The sequence below is a fragment of the Lethenteron reissneri genome, chromosome 41 (assembly GCF_015708825.2).
Source record: "Lethenteron reissneri isolate LAM-NWPU_2019-01 chromosome 41, ASM1570882v1, whole genome shotgun sequence".
NCBI lineage: Eukaryota > Metazoa > Chordata > Hyperoartia > Petromyzontiformes > Petromyzontidae > Lethenteron > Lethenteron reissneri.
In genome coordinates, this window is record NC_083819.1 from 5,315,743 (window position 1) to 5,332,937 (window position 17,195).

The 17,195-nt window shown below is 49.5% G+C and overlaps 1 protein-coding gene across 2 annotated transcripts in view; it reads left to right on the forward strand.

Moving 5' to 3' along the window:
* The window catches only part of LOC133352585 (tyrosine-protein phosphatase non-receptor type 14-like), a 40,736-nt gene that overhangs the window by 3,413 nt on the left and 20,128 nt on the right, over nucleotides 1-17,195 (forward strand). Inside the window, exons 1-2 of one of the 2 annotated variants that reach the window (XM_061568323.1) lie at nucleotides 8,147-8,695; nucleotides 11,068-12,628. In XM_061568323.1, coding sequence (XP_061424307.1) covers nucleotides 11,639-12,628 — 990 coding nt within the window. In that variant the 5' untranslated portion in view covers nucleotides 8,147-8,695; nucleotides 11,068-11,638. Of the gene's footprint in view, nucleotides 1-8,146; nucleotides 8,696-11,067; nucleotides 12,629-17,195 lie in introns of those variants that run through there. The other variant, XM_061568324.1, reaches the window with a different exon arrangement.

The following is a 17,195-nucleotide window of genomic DNA, read 5'->3' on the forward strand; positions in this document are numbered from 1 at the left end:
AAAAAATTTCACGAACATTAATTGTCTCGCACAACGAGTCTGTGTGCAAAATGTCAGCTCGATTGGATCACGGGAAGTGGGTTAAAAAACGACCGAAAGATTTGCACGGTCGTAAGCAAGCACGCACGCAAGCAAGCAAGCGAACTTAATATAAAGGATTTAAAAATATGCGAGATGTAACCATTGGCGCTCGCCAGCAATCCGGCACTGTGCAGGAGGCAGGGAGAGTTGGTGGCTGGGACAAATGACAACATGAGCATCGAGGTGCAATACTCTCACTCGCCCGCAGAATGCGGCACAGCAAAGTGTGAACTGATATCATCTGTCCCTTCTGTGTGGGATCGAGTGCTGCCCCCTCGCATGCGTGACTTTTCCCTGTAGATTGAGCCCCAAAATCGGAAGCGATAGAAAAGTCACGTCCACGCTTTTACAGGAGAAATGTGGTGTCACGTTGCATCGGACGAGGTCGCTCTTGTTAGCACGAAACACAATTGACGTTCGTACACCATGAACATTCACCCGAAATAGATCCAAAATTGTCCTTTAAAATCCTCATTTTTGAAATTCAAACTCACCCATAGTGCGTACTGGCTGCCGAGGGCTCCTTTACCATTCTAATAAATTAATTTATCGCCTCTTGCCCCCCTCCCCTCTGCCCCCCATCCAAACCTCACACGTCAGATGTTGATTATTGCCATCGCGCTCTGGGAAGCAGAAGGAGGAGTCCACACATTCCAATCTTGCCCTGATTGGTGTATCGACCTCGCTGGCACCACCGTTTGGCAAGCTCACTCGCCCCGCACCGCCCTGCCTCCACCACGTGAACCGCCATCCCCGCAATTCCTGCTTGTTCCATAAACTCTCATTAGCGGGCCCTCTCATCCGTCTTTGTCTCTCTCTCTGCTGTCGGAAACGCGCAATCGCGTTGACACGGTTTGGACTGTGCAAAAAAATGTGAACTACGTGTGGAAGGTCCATGTAAAAGTGACATGTGTGAAAATATACTTACGTGTATACAGTCAAACAACAATGTGGGTATAAATCTGTAATGCCACTGCATCAGGCTACGATTGCTCCCCGTGTTAATTCTGCGGAGGACACTTGCATCTTTGACAATCTCCAATTTGCGCGGTTGGCTACGTACGGTGCGAAAGAAGTTCAACATAATACAATCTGTGGTTTGTCTAGTAGAATCACGTCGGTAGCATTCATCATTTGTCAATGTGGGCTATTCCAGATTCCTTCTTTTTAGAAAGTGGTACATTATTCTCGAGTGTAATTTTTATTCTGGCTGAGAACTCGAGCAGACGCTCACCTCTATCATTCCTCACTCCAATGCCAAACCTACGACTCATCTTGTCAACCCGCGCACCGTCTACTTACGTTCACGTTAAAGTCGCCGCACGAGCGTGGAAGAGGAGGCCAAAACACCACCAAGAGGGGCTCTCTGGAGCCCTCCGTAGTGGAGGCCCCTCTGCCAGGAGTGGCGTGAGCAACCAATTGCAAGCACTTCACCTGTACCTTTACCATACCACAATGCCAAAAAATGCTTATTAAAAAACAATATTCAAAGGGGGGGAAATGTGATCCGGGGAGGCCAAAAGGAAACCGGCCAAGAACGGAGAGGCAACTTCAAACGCGTTGAGTTGATGGATGCAATGGTCCGGAGCCCCTGCTGAGTGTCGCAGTTATCGATCTGGACGCAGGAGAGCGATCTCTGTGTGGAGCGGCGCTGTCCACTCGCGGGTGACTGCTGTGCACACGCCACTTGCCCGACGCGCCTGCCGCGTTGCGCTCAGCGGGCAGAATAGCAGGCGCATCACGTGGTCTCGCCGAGCCACTATCCACCTCGCTCCCGCACATGAACCGATTCCGATCGGCGACGTGCGGTGCGAAAGAGGTTCAACACACGTGCGTGACATTTCGTCGCTCCATCTCCGCCGCGGTGGGCGTCCGTCGGCCTCTCCCGGTTTCGTGTTTCCCTCCTTTGGCTGCCGTTGCATCGCCAGGCTTGTCCCTCGGGCCTTCTGGCTCGCTTGCCACCGTCCTCTGCACTCAAATATAACCCTCGTGACTGACACAGAATGTGGGCTTCGTCCATCCTGTAATGGATTAAGTATTGTCTGGAAAGTAAATATTTACATTATAAATATATACTCTGTGGTTCTTTCGGTAAAGTCACGTAGAAAGAAAATAAATTAAATAATAGAATACGACGTTTCTATTGCAACAGAAATAGTCGTCATCAGGTAGAAAACAAACCTAGTGAACTTCTACATTTGAGAGAGAGAACAAAACACAGACACGGAGACACACAGACAGACACACAAGCAGAGAGAGAGAGAGACAACACAGAGACACAAAGAGAGACACACAACACAGACACACAGAGGATATAAATATCGATTTAAAGCTTTTGTGACTGCAGGGATTCATCTTCTTGGTTCTTTCGGTAAAGTCACGTAGAAGGGAAGTAATAAAATAATAAAAATAAAACATAATAATTATTATATAGAAGGGAAGTAATAAAGTAATAACATAATAAATAATTATTATATAATTATTATATAATATTATTATATAATAATTATTATTACTTCCCTTCTACATGACTTTACCGAAAGAACCAAGAAGAGGATATAAATATATAGCTAGATACGACCCTTCTTCATAGGTGCTCCCTAACAGCACTTTCCCCAAGAGTCTGTTAAGGCTATAGGGGGGCGCGGTAGATCTTTGTCTTGTTGCGAATACTTACGAGTTGCGTGTGGTCTGATGGCCCGCGTACGCGTCTACACATTTGGCGTCACAATCAACAGGAGCAATCAATGCACCGCAGAGTCCCATTTCATTCCAAGCGTGGCGAAAAAGCAGGGATGCACTCGCTATGGCTGCCTTTGGCGATTCGAAATGTGGACTCATAATCGCAGTGCCGTTCGTCACGACGGATTTTAATGGGTCTCATTTGGCCAGCCGATAGCCCTGCTGTATGGCATCGTCTGGTCGTGTACGTAATGAGAGAGGTTTCATCGAACTTCTGCCAGACAATCTGGAATGCGTTCAAATTCACGTTGTACACCGATGAGTTAAAATTCGCCGCAGTGCACCCATAATACGACACCACGCTGGAAACCAAACCTCACCTACCAGGAATCTTTAAGACTCTCTCTGTAAACATCAATAGCTGCATTATGTCGTTATTTCCTGTGACAGCAAACAACAACAAAATCCCTTGTTGTGATTGGTTCTAACTAACCTTCTATTTAAAGTACAAATTCACCGAGGCAGCAACTTGATTGCTATTGTAGGACTTGCTGTAAATCGTAATTAAACATCCATCATGTTCATTATCAAGCCTATGACCAAATGACTCTCAAAAACGCGCGATCTCATCAGATCTCAGAAGCCAAGAAGGATTTGAACGTGTGATATATTCCATACAGAATCACTTCCATTTGGCAAAATCTGTGGCTCTTTTTGTACTCGCAAGTCATTTGGAATTAAGCGAATTGCACTACATAAGTGTGACACCTGGAAAACTTTCGATGAAAACAATTTTTTTTGACAAATGTCCATGATTGGCATTCAGGGCGGGACTCGGACACAAAGAGGCCCTCTGTGCAAACGCACCCACGATTGACTCCCATCTCGCCCCGGGGTAACGATTTCGCCGTCGGCTGCCGCCGATAGACACACATGGAGCAGCGACACGTTCCCGTTTCTTCCCTCCGTGGACAAGAAGTCAATTGCGATGCTTACAATCTTAAAATCCCCCCCCCCCCCACCGAAAAAAAATCCAATCGAAGTCGTACATTTTATTTCTCCACATTAAGGCCTAGCCCCGTGAGCCATGTGTCATTTATGTCGCAGCCTCAAATGAAAAAAAAGCAGCAAAATTTTACTGTTTAAAGAGAAATAAAGAAATGAGCCAAAAATGTGTGTCCCGCGCGTGACGTCACTCCACATGAGCCCCCCCCCCCCACTCATTAATTATCGTGAACGAGTGACGTCACTCCACATGCCGCACCCCTCCCCAATAACCATGAAGGGTGACGTCACTCCACATGGGGCAACCCCGCTCATTAATAATCATGAGCTGAACAATTTTTCTATTGAATATTTCAGATTTACTGCAATATACACCCGTCCTTTGACGGGCAAACAAGCTAATTTAGAAATCAAAAACGTGGGCTTTGGTTGTCAAAGGAGAGAACACGCCGTGATGACATTTGCCCGCCGTGGAAACAAAATAATATCAGGTTGATTTGAAGCTTTCGTGAATTACTCTTTGGATTTTTCGGTAAAGTCACGTAGAAATGAAATAAAATAAATAATAGAATACACGACGTTTCGATTGCAACACAAGAAACCGTCATCAGGTGTGAAATAATGCAAGCTCGGAGAGAGACACACACAGAGAGAGAGACACACACAGACACGGGGAGGGACACACACAGAGAGACAGAGAGAGAGAGAGACAAACACACACACACACAGACACAGAGAGAGAGACACTATATATAATGCTTCGCCACAGAGGCGTTGTTTCTCTGTGTCTCTGTGTGTGTCTCTCTATGTGTGTGTCTCTGTGTGTGTGTGTGTGTCTCTCTGTGTGTCTGGGGAGCGGTAGCGTAGCGGTTAGCGCGCTGTGCTACGAACCAGGCGACCCGAGTGCGATTCCCGCTCGGGGCCAACACCAGTGACGATTATCTGAACCGGTCCTGGGCCTCCCCTAGGTCTACTCAGCCTCAAATGAGTACCTGGTGCGATGTGTAAGCATTGCGACTGGGGAGACAAAGGCGGTCGGGCGTGATGCTGGCCACCCACCCCCTAGTGTACCGTTCCGGCCTTCATAGGCGCTGCTCGCTAACAGCATTTGCCCCAACAGTCTGTTAAGGATTTCCCTTATCGGCCTCTTCCCCCCTCTTTTGGACCTACCTCTGGTGCTAGCAGCCACACCACTAACTCCTCGTGCCCCTCGCCGGCTGATAATAGATGGTCGCAAACAGCGCTTGCCTCAACAGTCTGTGAAAGACAACACGGGGGCGGGCATTCGATACGGTTGTGTGTGCCAATGTGCGCGCGCGCGCGTGCGTGCGTGTGTGTGTGTGTTGTACACCTCAGCGTGATGCGAAGCAGAGACACTGAATTCTATTTTACATCATCCCTCTCGAACGGCGCCAAAGCCACTCAAGAGCTTCTGTGGCTCATTACGCAAAGCTACAGCTGCCTCTGGGAGATGCGCTCGATGTCCGAGCCAGGCGTCTTGCTGACTCCAAGGAAGGCACAAGCCACGTGTGTGTGTGTGTATATATAGTATGTACCATCAATTGCCGATGACATCAATTGCCTAAGACCTAGAATGCACCCGAGATCGTCACATTGCGGAAGCTAAGCGGGGTTTGAGCCTGGGTAGTGCCTGCTTGCTTATTGGATGGTGCATCGTTTCAACCCCGAGTGATTATGTAATGCGCCAGGGAACGTGGGTAGGCAGGAGAAGGAGAAAGGGCGATATTCCAGTCTGTGCCCACGTTTAAGATAAATCAAATTCACAATGGAACCTGCCTTTGCAGCCCTAAGATCAGAGATAACATATACCATTTTCGTCGCGGGGAAACCTCACCCATCGCTCATCATGACCCAATATGTCTTACATCATCGTCATAATCGTCATCATCAGGCGAGCGGTAGCACATTGGCTAGCGGACCCACGCGATGTTCCCAGTAACGCGAGCTTACTTCCCGGTCACGGCTACCACCAGCGACGAGTGATATTGGAATTCTGAACGAGTCCTGCGATCCCACGGAAACTCGTCTCCCCCGTTGTGCCGCGAGAAACTGGTGACCAGAGTTCGATTCCCGGCCATGGCCAACATCAGTGGCGAGTGAGATCCGAACCGGTCCTGGTTCTCCGACCCTCCGATTCACCAGCCTGCACTGGCCCGCGTGGGTGAAGTATGGTCAAACAATGCCCCACATCAACCAGCAGTAGATTTTAATTTTGGAGCTTTCGTGACTGCAGGAATTATTCTTTGGTTCTTTCGGTAAAGTCACGTATAAAGATAAAATAATAACATATACCATTTTTTATCTTTATACGTGACTTTACCGAAAGAACCAAAGAATAAAAAAACAGCAGTAGATTGTCAGAGTGCCGTACATGAACAGGTTTTACCTTGAGGGCGGTCAGAACAGGCGTGGTCAGAACAGGGTGGCTCGCGGATTTGTTTTTTTACGTTGTCTTATCGGCGAGAAATCGTAATTCTTTGCATGTGTCCTGAAATTCCGCATCAGCACGGACCGTAAACACAGCTGACACTGAAACTGAGAAATGCATTGCAGTGATGTTTTGGCTACTGGTGCCCCAATCCCACGTTCATACCGCGCGGTTTGGCTACGTGCGGTGGGTGCGAAATCAGTTCACCCTACATGCATACATACCGATGCAACTCGCTCGCTCATTCATCGGCACGGTGGAATGTTCGGAATTCGGGTGTGTGTAAAAATAGCGTGAGTAAGCATCTTCCTATTCTCTCAGGTGTACAAGTACCCACGGTTTGCTATTGCCAATCCACTGCTGGTTGAGCGTCTCCTCCCCATGCCGTGCCAATCATTGTGGGCTGTGTGGCCGCACTTCACCACGCTGGTCAGTGGTGCAGATTGCTGAAGGTGTGGAGTATGGGGGGGGGGGAAATAAACAACATGCGATAGATAATTGGTTTTTTACCCTTCTATCTGGCAAAAAAACTGACACCTTTTTTACAAGGAGTCATGTTTGCATAGACCACAATACCTACAGTCATAATGCAAACAAAAAACACAACTCTGATAATGTGCACTGTCCTTGAAGTTGATTGGTCCACACCCGAGACAGCTTTTTTTAGAGCCTAGTCTCACATGGGTTGGACCAGATGACACCAAAAGGTTCCAATGGTGAACATGCGATAGATTTCGCTGCACTGTCCGTCTGCTGCGCTACGCGTATCTCCACAGCCGATAACAACCTGTTGTGCACGGTGATGGCTCATTCATGCACTCGCCAGGCTCAAACCTGCTGAGCCTACGATGTCTTTCAACCACCATCATCTTACGTACAGTTGCATAGCTGTTGTAAAGTGCTTTGCGATAAGGCGCTATGTAAACCTATGTCGGATAAGACACGATGAGATCGGTGATTTTGGTCATAGGCTATGCTCACACATACGCACTGATGTTGTTTGACCATACTTCAGGACGCTGGACAGTGCAAGTAAAATTAAAGTGTCGTGGGGGTGGCAGAGGTGGCCCATGACCAGTTTAGTTATCACTTGATCACTGATGTCAGCCGTGGCCGGAAATCAAACTCACCACGAATCAACGTCCCTCCCTTCTCCGCGACGGTGTTCCTAAAAATATTCGAATGATTCGTGTGTTTAAGCGCTGTCGTGGCTACGCGTTGTGGAATGCCACTTGTCAACATTGCACAATGTTAACTAAAACATCCTTTATAATATATACAGCACCTCTAAGTGGCTGGGTTCGAATCCGGGTTTTAGCCACGCATGATTAAACTCTATACTCGAGAGCTTAGGTCAATTGTCGTTTCAATTTTATGTTGAACTTCTTTCGTATCGTACGTAGCCAACCGTGCTAATGGTAGGTGCAGGGGAAGGACAACAAACTGAATACAAAAAGCAGTTATATGGCAGGGACGAATATCTCATATGATAATTAATCACTGTTGACGTCCTCGACAAAATGGTAGTAATTTTATCGACCCCCCCACCCCAACACTCCCGGAGAGATGATGGGCTGCGTCGACCCACAACCAGGATTTTAATTCTCAACCTTCCGATTTCGAGCCTCTCCCACTGAGCCACCTGGCAGATTGCTCTGCTTAGTTTCCAGAGCATCTCTCGGCGAGGAAGAAGGGACATTTGCCTGAAACGTCACCCATTCTATAAATATTTGCGCGTGCGCCTCTTTCCTTTTAAGGGCAGTGCATGCGTTGTGGCAAACCATGTTAAATGCCCGTACCTGTACAGTGCTTTAACACTCGACAGCCTGACTAGGCGGGGCTGACATTCTTTCAGTTTTCGTTGCATGCCGACCTGGCACTGGATTCCTGTTTCGACAGTCATTTAATTTTACACACCCATTTGAAGCCCAAGGCCAAACAGTGCTCGGCGAGGCAAGCGACACCCAACTGAAACTACGCTTGAACACTTGTCAGGTACAAAGGCGCGCATTCGCCAGGGCGCATCTGTGGTCTAATTCGTCCTGTCCTGCCAAGGCCTTCAATTAATTAATAATAGCGTCGTTTTCTGCGCTTTAACATCGTTGACTAGTCGCAATTTTTTTTTAAGAAGTAGAAGAAGAATGATGATGGTGATGTACGGGTGAATGAGCGGTTCCTGCTTGTCGAAGACGGGATAATTCAGCGTCGTCGTCGAAATGTGTGGCCGGCTTTCGTGACGGCCACAAACTAAAAAGTAAAGTGGCTCATGGGGCCCACGCAGTTAAAATAGACGGACAAAAGTCAACAGGCAAGAGCTAATCTCGCCGTCTTTATACAACAGCAACAAATATCGAAAAAAGTGCCACCGTTTAAAAGGCCCTAACTGCATCAGCTGCTTCTTAATTAAACTCACTTGAAATGTGGAGACAACGCGATCTGCAGATGCTACTGGTCATCATCATCACTCCGTGATGTGAGGTGGGTAGCAAATCTTATTTTATTTTCGCTCAGCGTGTGAACAAAGCAGCAGCAGCAGCAAGGGGTTACGATTTTGTTGAAGGTCATTAGCCACTCCACGGTATCGAGAGGGGTAGCTGAGTGGAGCAGTCCGCTTGTTACACCAGAGTACGCGTGGTTGTGTTGGGGTAGCTGAGTGGAGTAGCCAGCTTGTTCGACCATGGTACGTGTGGTTGTATTGGGGTAGCTGAGTGCAGTAGACCGCTTGTTTCACCAGGGTACGCGTGGTTGTGTTGGGGTAGCTGAGTGCAGTAGACTGCTTGTTTCACCAGGGTACGCGTGGTTGTGTTGGGGTAACTGAGTGGAGTAGCCTGCTTGTTACACCAGAGTACACGTGGTTGTATCGGGGTAGCTGAGTGGAGCAGTCCACTCGCTCCACCAGACTACACGTGGTTGTGTTGGGGTAGCTGAGTGGAGCAGTCCACTCGCTCCACCAGACTACACGTGGTTGTGTTGGGGTAGCTGAGTGGAGCAGTCCACTCGCTCCACCAGAGTACACGTGGTTGTGTTGGGGTAGCTGAGTGGAGCAGTCCACTCGCTCCACCAGACTACACGTGGTTGTGTTGGGGTAGCTGAGTGGAGCAGTCCACTCGCTCCACCAGAGTACACGTGGTTGTGTTGGGGTAGCTGAGTGGAGCAGTCCACTCGCCCCACCAGACTACACGTGGTTGTGTTGGGGTAGCTGAGTGGAGCAGTCCGCTTGCTCCACTAGAGTACACGTGGTTGTGTTGGGGTAGCTGAGTGGAGCAGTCCACTCGCCCCACCAGACTACACGTGGTTATGTTGGGGTAGCTGAGTGGAGCAGTCCGCTTGCTCCACCAGAGTGCACGTGGTTGTGTTGGGGTAGCTGAGTGGAGCAGTCCACTCGCTCCACCAGAGTGCACGTGGTTGTGTTGGGGTAGCTGAGTGGAGCAGTCCGCTTGCTCCACCAGAGTGCACGTGGTTGTGTTGGGGTAGCTGAGTGGAGCAGTCCACTCGCTCCACCAGAGTGCACGTGGTTGTGTTGGGGTAGCTGAGTGGAGCAGTCCGCTTGCTCCACCAGAGTACGCGTGGTTGTGTTGGGGTAGCTGAGTGGAGCAGTCCACTCGCTCCACCAGAGTGCACGTGGTTGTGTTGGGGTAGCTGAGTGGAGCAGTCCGCTTGCTCCACCAGAGTACGCGTGGTTGTGTTGGGGTAGCTGAGTGGAGCAGTCCACTTGTTACACCAGGGTACACGTGGTTGTATTGGGGTAGCTGAGTGGAGCAGTCCACTCGCTCCACCAGAGTGCACATGGTTGTGTTGGGGTAGCTGAGTGGAGCAGTCCGCTTGTTACACCAGGGTACGCGTGGTTGTGTAGGGGTAGCTGAGTGGACTACCTGCCTATTGCATATATGTAGGAAATATCCGCACACTCTTTTTCCTCCACGTGTTGTACGGACACACGTTAGAGTGGGTCCCCACCGCCGTCGTGAATTATTGCATTTCACAAACATGCTTTATCTGGCCTAGGAATGTTGCGGGTGAGTTTTTTAAAGAGTTGACGGTGGTGGTGGTGGTGGTAGAGGCGCGTGGTCCCAGACCAAGAACATGCAGCAATTCTGCACGGAAATGTATGTACGTTGAACTTCTTTCGCACCGTATGTAGCAAACCGTGCTAATCGGAGGTGCGGGAAGAAGGACAACCAACTGTAGGTCTCTGTGTGAGTCCATGGGTCTCTGTGTGAGTCCATGGGTCTCTGTGTGAGTCCATGGGTCTCTGTGTGAGTCTATGGGTCTCTGTGTGAGTCCATGGGTCTCTGTGTGAGTCCATGGGTCTCTGTGTGAGTCCATGGGTCTCTGTGTGAGTCCATGGGTCTCTGTGTGAGTCCATGGGTCTCTGTGTGAGTCCATGGGTCTCTGTGTGAGTCCATGGGTCTCTGTGTGAGTCTATAGGGTTGCCGTGTGAGTCTATGGGCCTCTGTGCGAGTCTTTGTATTTATGTATGTTGAACTTATTTCGCGCCGTACTTAGCCAATCGCGCTAATCCGAGATGCAGGGGGAAGGACAACAAACTAAACACAAACAGCAGTTCTACAGAAATTGAATGTGTCAATCTAGACATAAAAGTGCACAACTCCAGTGGCTTCCCAATATCGGAAGCAAGAGCGTTCCAGACGGCCGCAGAAGCGCATCTGAGAGCGCGTGATGAAGTGACCGTCTCTGTTCGATGGCCAGCAGCCAAACGCCGCTGCTGTGTGAGGATAATTGGAGTTCGCGTGATGGAATGCCCGTTTAGTAATGGAATGCGTGTTTACTTCGAAATTGCGCCCGCATGATTACATCGTCTGATGTTTTTACGTGTTTGTCTTTGGCAGTTAAAACCTTCCTGGTGGTGGCAACCTCCTCCCACCCCACAAGAAGATGATTGTGGAAGCCAAGTAAATGATTTACGACTACTCCTGTTGTAGCGGTAGCGGAGACACACACACACGTGGATACACACACACACGACTAACACACATATCGGCGCCGACAAACACACACACACGAAGACAAAACAAAACAGAGACGCACATACACAGACACACACACGCACAGGCACACAGAGACACACACAGAGACACTCAAACGTACAACCACCGTTCGCCGCCAAGTTGCGGCGACGTCATCACGGCGCTTGTGCCAGGCTAGGTGCACATACATACACACACTGCCACAGACACGGACACACACGTACGTACATACAAAGATACAGACACGCACACATACAATCGCACAAAGACGTGCACACAGACACATAAAGACACACATACAGACACAGAGACATACAAACACACGTCCACGCAAGGCTAAGGACACGTACAATCGAGGCGCACGCGGACACTCACAGTTCCACCGTCGCCTCGCCGTTCACCGGCGAGACCAGAGACAGCGCCTCTGGTCGAAATGTCAAGGCAGACAAACAGAGATCTTCTCAGCAATGGGCCCGCGAGCAGTGTGACTCCGAAGCAGCAGCCCAATGGACCCACCTCTCCTCGCCACGGCATCCTCAAGACCAAGCCCCGCAGAGACCATGGCCAGGGTGTGGACGGGAGGCCGCTCGAGACGACGGCCGATTACAAGGGCAAGGGGATTGAGCGACAAGGAGACTTGCATCCGTCCGACCGCTCCTCGGAACAAGTGAGCGGTTCGAACCGCTTCTCTCAAGAGCCAGACACCTCCAAACACTCCCTGGAACGCAGAGGCACCTACAACGTCTCCTCGGAAGATGCGGCTCACGCGAACCGCTCCTCGGGAAGGAAGGATCGCTCCCAAGGTTCCTCGGAAGACCTGGGAACGTCCGACCACTCCACTGGTGCCCGGACCTCTCGCCGCGCCTCGGGAAATCTAACAACGTCCGCGCGCTCCTCAGGACGCACGCATCCCTCCCAACACTCCACGGAAGAACATCGGAGATCCTCCACCATCTCCTCGGGGGGTCTCGGCCCCTCCGCCGACGACCCCGCGGGGCATGGCCACCAGCCGGCGGAACGCCTCGAGGGGGCCCGGCCTCAAGGCGGCACCGTCCCGAGACGAGGCTCAGCGGACGGGCCGCCGTCGACGGCGCAAGACTCCTCCATCCTGATACCCTACGTGAACGTGCCCTACAACACGAGGCTGCAGCAGGCGCTGGCCAGGGCCGCCCCGTCGCGCCTCAGGTCCATGCGCGGCTCCCGGTCCCTCGATCTCCTCGAAGGCCCCTCCGGCACCGGCGCCGCCGCCGCCGCTCCCGCCGAGGGCGACGGGGACCGAGCGCCGAAGAGGCCCGAGTTCGACCCCGGAGCCGGGTCGTCGGTGAGGCTGCGCAAGTGGGCCAATCCTGGCCGCGAGAGGCCCACGTCGGAGATTCTCCTCCCGTCGAAGAACATCCGATTCGAGAAGCCGGACGGCGTGACGGTGAGGTGCACCCACGGCACGGGCGCGCACGGCACACGATGGGCTAATGCGCACAGCACAACCGGGACAGCACTCATGGCATAGTACACAGGGCAGCACACGTACACACACAGGTACACCTGGGAAAATGCACGCACAGTACACACGGCAGCACTCATGGCATAGTACACAGGGCAGCACACGTACACACAGGTACACCTGGGGAAGTGCACGCACAGTACACACGGCAGCACTCATAGCATAGTACACAGGGCAGGACACGTACACATAGTACAACTGGGCAGTGCACATAGGTTAGTACACAGTCTAATGAAGGCGGTACACGTTGCAGCACACGGCACAGTCTGTGTGCGTGATGGGCTGTCCCTGGGCGCTCCGCTTTCCTCCCACGGAGATCAAAGTGCACGCATCGTGAACAACAGCGTGGCACTGGCCAAGCATTCCAAAGAAGGAAACCCTCCTGAAAATATAAGAAACCCACCTCACCCACTGGGATTTTTGCACACAGTGTTGGTGTTCGGTGCTTTTTCTGCAATATTTTGCTGTCTTTTCTTGGATTTTCTGTTTGCACCTTGTCACATATTCACTTTAAGATGTTTTCTTGTTCATGTTTTAGTTGTTTTGTTTGTTGCATTTGCACCCGATTCAAGAGCCGAATGGCTCACAGGGCTATACCAAATAAATTAAACTTGAAACTTGAATATCTTGACACTCGGCGCAGCGAGGCGTCTACGCGAGGGCACGTACAGCCCTTTGTCAATCCACTGCTGCACGCTGGTATATCCCCAGGCCATGTGTGCCTTTGGGGGGGAGGGGGTATTTCACCATACTTCACCACACTGGTCAGTGCGTTTTTGGTGAAGGTGGACGGCATTGCAGTAGCGTACAGCAGATGATGTTTCACGTACGCGATGGATTTCGATCTTGTTTCGTCTCAATGCGTATTTGTACAGAGTTGGGGAGTGGCTCGCGCACTGCACCTGGCGATCTGAGTTAGATCCACTGCCAGGGCTAGCGTCAGTGATGGCACCTGAAGCGAGAGCCCCCCCCCTCCCCCCCTCTCTCCCACCCCAACAGCAGTGGACTGACAAAGGGCCGAACACGATTATTAATGTACAGAATCCAAAATCAAAGTCGCACTGGTCAAGCGAACATTTGACAGTCTTTAGAAGTGGTTGGATAAAAACAAAACTCCACATTCCCGTGACGGGGACCAGTCCATCCATAGAACACCCACCGTAGACCTCCAGCGACGAAGTGCTGCTGCTCGCGTGATGGGACGCACGCTGTAACAGTGGCACAGCGGACTTGGCATGGGCCCTGCGGTGAAAGGCATCAAATGGGGCAACCCCTTCTTGTCCAATTGCCGCCCCCCCACCACCACCAACTCCTCCTCCTCCCCTCTTCATAGCCCGGCGCCTGGGCCCCTCCTCTTACGCGTGGGCCCCGGTGCAGTTGCACTGCCTGCGCACTCGACAGCTGCCACGCCACCACATGCCCACGATGACACATCCGCGGGCGTGTTGCGATGCTTATTTCTTGCAGGCGACGGTTAACCATTCACGTGCTTGGTATTTACGGTGGTGGTGGTGGTGGATATTTGTAAAAGTTGCCCATCAGGGTGAGTGGAGTAGCCCGACCCTGCGGCGGTGGAGGGAGTTAAAATGATTTATTTCTGCAAAACACAACTCAAAAAAAAACTTGCAGCAGTTTCATTCAAACTCGTTTGGTACGGCACTCACGTCGTACCTGTGCGGCTGAAGTGTCTGGCGATCGGGCAGAGATGGTTACGAGTATGCTGGTCTCAGCTCTGCTTGAGCTGCACAGTGTGGCTTTCCAATAATTGCAATGTCTGTTAATCATTGAAATGTGCACGTGCAGATGGCGAGTCCACATTGCGCTGTTGTAACGATGGTGCCACCGGTGGAATTTCAACTTGGGGGCCTAAGCATGTGCATGCAATGAACTCAGGGGGTTTGTGCCTGCCAGGCAACGGTGTTCTTGTTAATACCAAAATTAATGTGGCTGTCAGCGAGGAGTGGATATTGAATTAATGATCAACAGATAAGAGCCTCTTCTTGTGCCGTGTAAAAAGAATGAACAGTTTTAGGCCATAAGCGGATCAGTTTCTGTGGGATCAGTGTTGTCAAGAAACATTTAAACATGCACATCTTGGATGACTTTTTAAATCCTTTATATTAAGTTCACTTGCTTGCTTGCGCGCTTACGACCGTGCAAATCTTTCGGTCGTTTTTGAACCCACTTCCCGTGATCCAATCGAGCTGACATTTTGCACACAGACTCGTTGTGCGTGACAATTTATTTTCGTGAAAATTTTTTTCCATAACTTTACACTTTTTAGGAATTTTTTTTATATTTAACTACCAACTGCTTAATGGTGGCAGGCAATCATCTGACCCATAGGTGGCAGCCATCTCAAGCCAGAGGACGAGAGGACTCTAGCCGCCACGCATATAAAGGATTTATAGTGAAAAACTTTGTTTTTACGGGTTAATATTTTTTACTTTACTTGAATGTATAATTTTTAGTTTAGATCGTTTGGTCTTTTTGCCCCAATTTAATTCAATTGTGATTATTATTATTTTGTTACGTCGGGCCATGAAGTGAAGAACCCATTCAGAAAAGTCATAGGACGGCCCAGACGGTGATGTTCACAGAACATCGTCAAAATCCTTCACGCGGCCTTCTCATCCTATACACAGGAGGGGGCCGACTTCCCCACACACTCTGGCAAGAATGTGCTTGTCATACGACGGTCAATAAAAGATATAGATATTTATTTTCATTTTGAGAACTGCAGTTTAGGCAAATTCATTGCAAAACCGAATTTAATATGATGGGAGTTTTTGTGTGTCTGTGTGTGTGTGTGTGCAATCGTTAGTCACCGGGCGGAGACCATCAACTGACTACGCTCGAGAAGCCGGTTTAGGCACCTCGAGCAAACAGTATCGACTTTCCGAGTCTCATCAAAAGTCAGCTGTGTATCTCTGTTGCGAAATTGATAAAAAAAATTATTGCCTGAACACCTGTCGAATCATGTGTTCAGTGTAAGACGAATACAGTCAAGGGGGTGTGTGTGAATCATTTGTCTCATCATGACTGCAAGATACGGAGTCATATTTTCATTTTGAGCCAGCAGACGTAATTAATAATGGACTGATCGATTAAATATCACTATTAAGCTACGGGCATTAAATCTTACGCATGAGAATGGATACGTTTAGATTCAAGCAACGTTCATGCAAATGTTGTATCCATTATGCTAATGGACAGAACTAACGAGGCTGATCAAACGAGATGGAAGAATTGAGGAAGGTTGCACAGACATTGATAGTACAGACAAGACGAACACACAGGACAGTACGTACCAATCATATTGCACAGCAGACAAGAGAGAACACACGCACACAAGACAGTACAGACCAATCAATCAGATCGGATAAAGAGTTCAACCAAGACAGTACAATTCTAGATTTGAAGCTTTCGTGACTGCAAGGATTCCTACTCTTAGGTTTTTTCGGTAAAGTCACGTAGGTAAAAAATAAAATTAAAATTAATAAAAGTAAAATAAAAATCACGACGTTTCGGAGGCAACACAAGCTTCCGTCTTCAGGTGGAACCGTCACAGCACGATTGCTGTATCAAATAAATATGGTACAGACAGTACAAACCAAGACGGTGCAAGAGCCGACAGAACAAACTAAAACGCTCTTCTTGGTTCTTTCGGTAAAGTCACGTAGAAGGGAAATGATAAAATAATAAAAATAAACCAATAAAATTATTCTCACGACGTTTCGGCTACAACGCAAGCAGCCGTCCTCAGGTGAGGAACACAAGCTTCCGTCTTCAGGTGAGGACGGCTGCTTGCGTTGTAGCCGAAACGTCGTGAGAATTATTTTATTGGTTTATTTTTATTATTTTATTATTTCCCTTCTACGTGACTTTACCGAAAGAACCAAGAAGATGAATCCCTGCAGTCACGAAAGCTTTAAATCGAAAACTAAAACGAGTGTACTCACGAGAAAAAAACGACGGGCAACATGAAAATAAAAAAATTCTTGAATCATGATGCTAAATCGTGACAATTCCTGGAATTGCAGTGTGGAATGAATCATTGCATGCCGATTTGGGCAATCGTGGCTGGAGGGGGAGAGGGAGGATATTATATTGCCCTGCGATATCATTAAGGAGCCAGAGAGCGGGCGGTTATTAATAAGCGCGGGTGAGGCTGCCCGCTCTGGGGGACAGCCAATTACGAGTGGTGTCACATGGGATGGGCGGTTACAAGAACCTCCAAAAACATGATCAGGGGTCTCGGAATGTGACGGCGCTTAATTGTTGTACGTCGCATTACATTTTCTCTCTCTCTCTCTCATAAGTGCAGAAATTGATTTGCACATTGGACGCTGGTGCACAAACACGCAGCAGTGGACGTTTCATTTGAGATATAAAAAAAACAGAGGAAAGAGACATGTATTACTTCCGAATTTTTGCTGACATCCGAACGTCTCTGACGTCCACGTGAGCGGGGTAACATTTTTCACTG